We start from the raw sequence: 9,999 nt of genomic DNA on the forward strand, positions 1-9,999 counted from the left end.
CTCTTTGTCGATCTTAACGTCGGAAGAAATGATGCTGCCTAAATAGCTGAACTGCTGTACTGATTTAAGCTCTGATTGGTGATGAGAGGATGAAAGTCCTGTGGTGATGCGAGAATAAAAGTGATTGTCCTGTGGTGCAGGCTGGTAAAAAACTGTTCTCTTCAAGCTTACTTCTAGCCCAAGAAGCTCTACGGGCCTCTGCAAAACAAGATGTTAAGCACTACAGGGTTACTTCTGTGTGAGCAAGGAGGGTGGCATCATCAGCAAAAAATAGACTCGGACATGGTAATTTAGGGTCTTGGTATGGCCTTCAGTCGCTTTAGGTTGAATAGATCCATTGGTACGATATCGAATGTAAATGCCATTTTCCTTATCTAAATGTGTAAATCTGTCGTGACCCTTTGGACCATTATGCTGAAGTAGGTGTTAGTTGTGCAAGAACACCATTGATTATTGGGAAAGGCTTTGAGAACACATCGCCATGTCTGACTTGGCCTCGCTGATTCTCATATAATAGCATAATCATTTTCAAGAACTTGGGGGGACATTCTAATCGTTCCAGGATCTGTCATAGGACCTCTCTGCTCACAATGTCAGTGGCTTTGTGTGGGTCTACGAAGGTTATACAAAGATCTTTGTTTTGTTCACTGCATTTCTTTCGCAGTTGTCGGAGAATACCATATCTGTGGTACTCCTATCTGCTCTGAAACCACGTTGGCTTCTAGGTGGAACTTTTTCTGATACAGCAGATACCCAGTCTGTTCAAAAATATCCTTGTAAGGATTTTGCCAGGAATAGAGAGGATCTCGGTAATTTCAACAGTCTGGTTTTCTTGGATAATGATTGCATCACGGAGATCCGGTGAAATTCGCCTTTCCCCCAACATCACAGAACAAGCTCGTGAAACTTAGTGTGAAGTGCTTGATCTTCACGTTGCCCGACCTCAGTGCGATACCATCAATCCCAGATGTCTTGATAGTTTTCATCTGCTGTATGGCTTAAGCTTTTTTACCACGGTCGGGGTTTGCTTTTCACCGGTTGCTATGTAATATGCTGAATTACTGAGTCTTGGACTGCGATTGGCACTGAAGGGAATCTGGAAATGTCCAGACCATCGATTCAGGATAAAGATTATGTCAGTGAAAAACGTTTGGGCATCTGCGCTGAGTAGGGAGCTTTGATCAATGTTTGTGTCCATACAGAGCTTTCAGAGCCTCGTAGAATCTCTGTAGCCGGAATCTGCGGATCGAAACCTGCGCCGAATCTGCCCGAATTTGCGCACAGTCGAACATTTCCTGCTAGGTTAATCCACCATTTGTTTCGAATGACTCGAAGTTTCTGTTAGAGCTTGCTGCATGCAAAGCTAGTCTTTTCTCATATAGCAAGATGGCTGAGCAAGGTGTGCTTGGTGAGCAGATCCCTTCCTTGTAAAAAATTCTGGGTTTTTTCATTGTTTTCATCAAACCAGTCCTTATTCTTCTTGCAGAATGGTGGTTTTAATATGATTACTACAGCGCTTCACAGGAGAGGGGTCTATGGGGTAATCTTGAAAGGCTGGTTTGAAGACTTGTCTGAAAGCTATCTCTCACTGAAGGTGTTTGGAGATTGTTAACTTTGAACTTCCTCTTTACAATTTTGCCTATCGGGAGATTGGATATAAAGCGGTTGACTTTTCACTGCACAAGGCGATGATCTCTTTGACATTCTGCACTAGACATCACATAGGTGTGACGAACATCGTGAACATTTCTTTGACGAATTAAAACATAATCAATGAGATGCCAGTGCTTGAATCGAGGACGCATCGAGGTTGTCTTCGAACTTTCTCGGCTGAAAGATAATAGTATTTGTGGTGGTGAGTTGCTGCTGTGCACAAAATTCTAGCAGAAGCCGTCCGTGTCGTTGCAGTTTCAATGCTATGCCTATCTAATATATCTTTCCAGGCTTCGGAATTCTTTAACCTTTTTGAATACCAAGGACCTTTTTGATAAGGTCGGTATAGAATCTATCGTTTTCCATAGGGTCAGCTTGCAGAGTTGGAGCATATGTACTGAGGGAAAATAATATGGCCGGAATGATCTGTCGGCAGAGCCTCAAGTTTGGAGGCGGTAAAGTTTTTAACCATAAAACGATTTGCTGAAATGTGACTTTCGATTTTGGGTTTTCCTGACCAGTAGAGTATGTAACCAGCGCCATGTTTATTAAGGATACTGTCCTTTTGGAAATGAAGAATTGCAATATTGGAAAACCACTGAGAATAGGAATGTCGATGTTGAGTCGTGATAGTTCATGAGTAATTAGAGCAGAATGACGTTCAGGATGTCCACTGTCTATATTACCAAACATCTGATATCCCAACAGTTCAGGATGTCCACTGTCTATATTATCAAACATCTGATATCCCAACACCTAGTATCAATTTATGTACAACTTTGGAGGAAGATGTATGCCTTTGTCTTTTTGTCTGTGTTCGACCCTATCAGGAAATGTTGTTAACCAACCGAATGGAGATGGAAGTGAGCTTTGGTTAGGCAATCTTTTCTAAACTCCTCTCCGCATGGGGCAAGCAATGCTTTCTTGAAAAATGCTGCTTGGTCGTTCAAGATGCTGCCAAACAGAACTGTCGTCTCAAGAGACACTCTTGAGCTACCATCATCCTGAACTGTCTGCATGCAGAATTGGGTCTGCTGCTTTCAGTCCATCCTATCATCTGCTATTTCGTCCCTTGCCTGTCGCTACAGGATTTTAAAAAGTGATGCATCTTTCGAGCTTGCGTGATAGATTCTTTAGGTAAGACATAGTGTGCGCGGAATTGGTCCCACTCTTTACTTTTAAGGTTCATCTACCAGGGCCTAGCGAGCTTAGACGATGACAGCGAAGTCTTTAGGACGTCCTTCCCTAAGATGAATGGCCTTACAGGGCTAAATGAGCTTCATCTACCCGAATTTAGGATCAGAGTTGTCCTTCTCTTAGGATGGTTATCCGAAGACTAGCGAGCCCATCCTGCCGTAAATACACTTTGTCTGGTTCTTCAGTTGAGATCTGTTTGGTATGGAGGCCTTGCCGTGTAGTATTTCCCAGCATAACTCGCAACCTCATAAGGAAATAGTGACATTTATTTAATTAATGTAGATGCTTTAAGGAGTATGATTAAAACTGCATTTTCCGTTATTATTGAAACTATAGGAAAAATGATAAGGCCAAAAAAGCATTCATACCGTAAATATTTCCATTGCCAAAGCGGAATATGTCATCCAATAATTGTTTTTAAAAATGGAAATTAAAAATGTCATTTTCAAAATACACTTTAAAATATACTTTGCCATAAACCCGAAAAGAGTTAATTCCAATTTTGACATACAATATTTAGTGTGATGTTTGTGTATATTGATCTGTTTGGTAAAGCTATAAACACTTCATTGAAGAGGTAAGTAAATATTTGCTAATCAAATGTTTCTCTAAACATAGATCTGACCTTATTTCCGCATCGTTGAATTTGGTGATAATAGCAAGCATTAAAACCATCTGGTACTTTCCATTTTTCTCAGTATCAGTCATTGGCCAAGCAAAAAGGTCCATCAAATGGATTCACTTTAGCAGGATCAAGTTTGAATCACTTTCAGTAGATCACAGAAAGGATTAAAATTTTCCAACAGTTTTGCAAACTAATTTTTTTATTGCATTCAAAACTTTTTCACGCCCTATAACTTTTGCGAATACCGAATAACTGGCTTCGTTTTTTCTGAATAACCATTAACAAGGAATTTCCCTAAAATTTCAAAAATACAATCATTTAATTATTACACCTGCTCATCTGTTTTATCGTAATTTTATCTTAATTCGAAGTTTTTCTCGGATTTCTAAGCAAATTTCCGATCTTAAAAAGACAATAAGCAATTAACGATGAGTTGCCGGTTTAAAAAGGAAGTGACAATATTAGCAACAAGGTAGACTGGAATAAGTTTTGTTTACCTCTGGTTTTAGAGATGGTAGTAGTTTAGAGTGATGTTCAAGTGGTTTCCTTGTGAAGAGGAGGAAGTAAATGAAGAGAAGATAGACAGTTCAACAGAGAAGGAAATTGGAAAATAGATGGTTAAATCTTTTCAGTGTCAAATATCGGTTTAATATCCAATAACTCAAAAGATCTTAAAGTCCACTCTTGATATATTCATCTGTTTGTCTTTTTCTTTGGTGCATATATATGTGGTCATTTAGTGGATGGTATACAAACTTGGTGATCGGTGACAATTTCCCTAGTTTCTAATCGTAGCAATCATCAGTTTATAATACTTAACTTGTCTTCCTTCTCAAATAGCATATCGTAGGAAAAAAATCTATTTCTGCGCAACTTAAACTTAAATATCCACAAATAACTCTATGAATAAGATGTTTTGTTGGACTACTGCTATTGCTACTATAATGCTCATTGGAACAGCAGTTCTACTAATTTGCTCAGGTAATTTGATATCATAATTTAATGATTCATTAATTAAAAATGAATTTTATAAAACAATCAGTGAGAACTATCTGTTAGAAAGAAAGATTAAACAATAGCTTAGTCTGACAAACTAATTAACCTATCGGACTGAATATTACTTTTATACAACTTGGAAATATTATAACAACATTTTCAGTTCTCTTCAATTTTTCTTTTATCCACTGTTAGCTTAGGCTTTAATTGAAGACTTAGCACGGGCTATTACGACCTGCAGAATCAGTAATCAGTGTGATCAGTGTAGATTACTAAGTGCTGGACAGAAATGTCTCAAAGATAAACGATATGAACATTTATTCTGTGATACGGCTAATAAGTAAGTTTATTTTTACCAAATACATATATTTCATCCTAAATTACTAATTCAATGAAAGCCTAAATAAACTATCATCTTTTCAAAATTAAGCTTATATGAACCTTTAAAATAGTAAATATATTTTATCAAGACAAAAAGACTATTCTGAGGATTACTTTTCCTCATTTGAAGCTTTTTTTTTTCACAATATTAAATTATTTTTGATACATTAACTCATTTAAAGATTTATCCAAATTATTCAATGAATTTATTTATTTTTCCTTAATCCAAGTAATGTTTACGTAAATGAAATGATATTATCAATGGTTATGGATATGTCAAAATGTTAGGGTGACATCATCGAATCATCACATTTATCCGTTCCATTCACTAGACATTTTGGGCTAAGAGATGAAATATGCTGGGAAATTATAATTTAATTACTTAAGATAATTACATTAATTCAACCAAAAATTTTTTCCAAACTATTGCTTTTTCATGACAATTAAAAATTAACAAATGTAAATTCCGAAATTTAATTATTATAAATAGTTGAATTTTAATGCCGCTATTATTTAACCTTAATGTTTTTAATTTTTAATTTTTTTTCCGAAATTTAATTATTATAAATAGTTGAATTTTAATGCCGCTATTATTTAACCTTAATGTAGCAAATTAATGTTTAAACAAATAAGAAAAATATCATTTACTTAATGAAATCAATGTCTCTGATATTTGTTATGCATAATTTTCAAACACTTAAAGGAATGCAAAATCACCTGTAAAAATTGGTTTCCAACTGGAAGTGCATTTTTTTTTTTTAAAAAACTATCGATATTATCGATTACATATTTCTGAAATTTAAAATTATTATTCGATTCTGAAGTTTTTTCAATATTTTAGTCGTATTGATATCCATGAGAATTCATACTTATTTTGCGATACAAAGAAGAATAAATTAATTACAAAGCATTGTGCACCTGGCAAATATTTTATAAATGGAACCTGTTCGGATGTTCATCAACGTCATAAACGGCGGTTCGTTGCTGGATCTGGTCATGTTGGCGATTATTGCTCTGTCAATGATGACTGCTTGAATGTTTGTTTTTAATTTTTTGCGCTTAAAGAAAAAATATCACATATATTTAAAAGTGTTAAAGGGAACCGTAATTTAAAAATGAACAGATTTTACGAGTGATAAACTCGTATTCCATTTCAACAGCATGTTTAATTCGAAATTTATAAAATCATCGGTACCCAATCAATGATTGTGTACATTTCTATGCAACAATATACTGAGAGTTCAGGAATATATCACCCAAACTCTCAGTGCATCAAGTATGGATATAAACATTGGCTAGACATTAACTGCTTGAATAAGATCCCTAACATCAACTTTAAATTGTTTTTAAGAATACCTCTTAACCTTTTTAAGACTCTTTGAATTAATTGAACATTCTTTGATAATTGATAGGTACTAAAATGAGTCGTATAAGCATTACATGGTATTTCTCTCAGTCCATCGTTCACCTCCTCCTCATAATTTCATTTTAATTGGGAATATGAAGATATTTATCCGACCTTATTTTAATATCAGAAATCATTAATAATAAATTTTAATTTAACCTAATGAGAGGGACAAGAAATTATTTATCAAAAATGTTGAAGTGTTGAAAAGGAAGAAATAAATTCTCATATATTCATTCTTTGAAATTTAAAAATAAACAAATCGTCAGAAAAAAAAAACTGGCATAAATATTTCGAATTCATTAATTATTATTGGTATTTGGTCATAAATCAATTCCAAAGATTTTTTTTTATTGAATTTTTTAATGCTTGAAATAATGCAATGAAATTGTTTGGGAGAGCTTTTCAAGTACTAAAAAGATTTTTCTGACTTTGTCAAATATTCTGAATGAAATTTTATCCTAAGAATAATCGATATTTTATTACTGCTTGAAATTCCGAAATGTATACTTTGAATAAAATAGACTTATTAAACTATTCTTATCATTTATGCTATCAATTAAGCTTCATGGAAAAGCATTGATTTTATCAACTCATACAAAGCTATTTAATTTCAACAAAAAAAAAAAAAAATTGATATTAGTAGTAGAAATTACTAATTAAAATTTTAAAAATAAAATAGACCAAATTGCTTAAATTATTTTGAAAAACAATTTACAGGGAATGTTCTGCTCAGATGGTACTTGTACATGCCGGAATATGTTTGTTGCTATCCATGGATACTGTTATCTTAGTAAGTTCATCATCTTTTGTCAAAAATTTCAGCCTTCAATTTTATTATTTAATAATTGGCATATTTAATGGAACAGTTAATTTTGTAATACCAAATTCATACAACTTTCGCAGCCAAGGAAAGTACATTATTAATTAATTAGAATACGAAGGATATGGATACATAATTAATTAAAATATAAAAGAAATTAAGCTTGATATCATTGTGGTGAAGATAAGTAATCTAAGATTTTCGACGGGTACTGTTACATCTATTATAAATGCTTTCTTTGACTAAATCTAAAGTCAAGACAGATATAATTCAAACTTCAGATTTAATCAGTTTCAGTATGGACTGACTGAATCTGAAGTTCAAAATGTAGCTACCATAACTGGAATGATTCATAAGATTTCACCAAAATTCTCAATGTATAAAAAGAAAAATTCATTAAATTGATTATCTCGAATCTCAGTTCATTTCGGAAATTGATTGATTCACAATTTTCTAATTAGTACATCTGTTGCTGTCGCAAAAAATTTCGCACCAAACATTTTGGACATTTGATTTTCATTATGTAGGATATTTATGCTACATTCCACGTTATCGTAATCGTAGTCATAAATGCGACAAAATTAAAATTTGATGACAGAACAATTGAACAATTATTCTAATGAATGCAATAACACGAAATTTGTTTGTAATTTCTTCTTAAAAAAAAAGTTTAACTTTAATATTTTTGAATGCAAAAAAAGAATAAAGAAATTAGAAATCATTTAATATGCAGAGAAAAATATTGGTGATAATGGTTGTCAATATTCGGAGCAATGTAATGCTGCATGGCCTGGTGCACGTTGTATAGAAAATAAATGTGAATGTCCATCTGATATTAATGGAATTCCCTATGTGCAAGTACGTACACGTGATGGTGTTGTTTGCATTTTATTATCTGGAGAAGATAATGATCCGGTACCAAAATGTCCATTACCGGAATATGATGATGATTTATTAACAATGCCAATATCACAACTTCGAAATCCAGCAATGACCGATCCAAATGATTATGATGTATGATATGAAATGCACATACTTATTTTATTTAATTTTAGGCTAAAATATTAGGAAAATTTTGTGAAAAAGTAAAAGAAAAAATTGTCTAAAATATTTTCATTCATATCAATTTTATTAAATGGATGCTCTAAGGTTAAAGGTTAAGCAAAATTAACAATTATCTCATCTCTTTTTACAGATTTTCTCAGGAGAACAAATTAATCCATTACAATTCTGCTCATCAACATCCACCGATTACAATACATTTGTAGCAAATGGTGGTGCTGCATGTACCTATGCTACGGAACCGTATCAATCGGATAATGGAGTTTATATTGCTGATATCTATGACTGCATAGTGGTACCATTGAATAATATGAAATTAGCAATGAAAGGTATTTACAATATTCATCCAGAAGCAGATGGAATTTGTTGTCCAAATCGTGGTAAGTTAAAAAATAATTAATAAATAAGTAAAGATGTGAAAGGGAAAATTTGAAATTAAAATATAATTTTTGTAAAAAATTTCAAATTATTTTATATTTTAATTTTAAAAGTTTAAAAAAGTAATTTATTATTTGAGGACATATTTGAAATATATTCCTTTTTTTGTAGCATTTACATGCATACAACCAAAACATGAAGCAAAATCAAATGAAGCTGGCGTACGACCACGTTGGTGGTTTAATTCTGTAACTGGTATATGTGAATTATTTATGTGGGATCCATGGGATGAAACAGAAGTACAATCACCAAATAACTTCAAAACTCGAGAACATTGCGAATCATACTGCAGAGATAGTAAATTGTTCCATGAAATTTCTAATTTTTTTTTTCAATAACAATTTTATTTGTATTCAAGGAAGGTAACCTTACTAATAGTAATAATACTTTATTAAAACTTACTCAAACTTATAAGTTATATTCTTTAAGTAAACCATTATTAAGTATAATATTTAAAGTCTAACATATGCTATATCACATAAAAGAACAGAAATAAACTTTTCGAAGAGTTTAAATTTTAAATTCATTATTTGCAAAAAAAAAGTCTCCAATTGAAATTTTAATTAGTAATTCTATCAATTTATTTGTCAAAATATTCAACATCCATTTTTAAGCATGCAAACGTGGTTCACCACAGTATTCAGTGGGAGGCATTTTAAACGAAGAAGAACCGATCACTAACTGTCAAACGATGTCCTCATGCTCATCCAATTTCGAATGTAAAACAACCGGTTGGCGACAACTTTGTTGTCCAAGTGTTGCAAGTATATGTAGTATTGCTGGTGGACGTCCATTTGATATTTCCCGTCATACTAATTTCGATCCTGGTTACAGTATGAAGAGGTTAGAATGTCATTGCAGCTTTTTTTTTAACAAGAAAATGATTTAAAAAATATACGAAATTAAACTTTTATCTAACAAACTTTTAATGAAATTTAAATTTTTCCAAAATTTTCATTTTACATTTCATGTATTGCTTGGCTGGATTATGGATTTATGTGAAATTCTAAATTCTTTCCTTTAAAAATTTAAATTTAATTTAGTGTTTAATTAAAAAGTGTTGAAATACTAAATAACAATAATTCAAATCAAATAAATGCAAAAGCATCTGAAAGAAGTAAATTTTCAGAATGTTTAATTTAAACTTTGAAAAATCCCGCCGTTATTACTATGATCCGGATCAAAGCCGCTGTATATCATTTACGTACAATGGGGCATTGGGTAATTTCAACAATTTCAAATCATTATCCGATTGTGAACTATTTTGTGAAAGACTTCAGTGTAAATATGGTACACCATTAAAAATCGGACAAGTCAATCAACGATGTATCCGTAATAGCCATTGTCCAAGCACACATGAATGTCAAATGGATCGAAGGATTTGTTGTCCAAAACCTCGTTCGTTCATCAATTCTTTTT

The 9,999-nt window shown here is 32.6% G+C and overlaps 2 protein-coding genes across 2 annotated transcripts; one reads left to right on the plus strand and one right to left on the minus strand.

Moving 5' to 3' along the window:
* Positions 1 to 1,770: 1,770 nt before the first annotated feature.
* LOAG_18633 (hypothetical protein) lies at positions 1,771 to 2,394 on the minus strand (the record flags this gene model as incomplete). The annotated part of the gene is made up of 2 exons (XM_020451296.1): positions 1,771 to 1,926; positions 1,981 to 2,394. 2 exons carry the CDS (start codon positions 2,392 to 2,394, stop codon positions 1,771 to 1,773), a joined length of 570 nt encoding a protein of 189 aa, XP_020304932.1.
* Positions 2,395 to 4,386: 1,992 nt separating this feature from the next.
* Positions 4,387 to 9,893, plus strand: LOAG_09210 (hypothetical protein; the record flags this gene model as incomplete). Its single annotated transcript, XM_020447885.1, has 9 exons — positions 4,387 to 4,456; positions 4,685 to 4,811; positions 5,694 to 5,889; positions 6,978 to 7,050; positions 7,814 to 8,094; positions 8,276 to 8,522; positions 8,692 to 8,877; positions 9,195 to 9,423; positions 9,710 to 9,893. Coding segments are annotated over 9 exons (1,593 nt in total), but the record flags the coding sequence as incomplete, so codon positions are not given.
* Between the last annotated feature and the right edge of the window lie 106 nt (positions 9,894 to 9,999).

Source organism: Loa loa (genome assembly GCF_000183805.2).
Source record: "Loa loa unplaced genomic scaffold supercont3.412, whole genome shotgun sequence".
In the NCBI taxonomy this organism is placed as follows: domain Eukaryota; kingdom Metazoa; phylum Nematoda; class Chromadorea; order Rhabditida; family Onchocercidae; genus Loa; species Loa loa.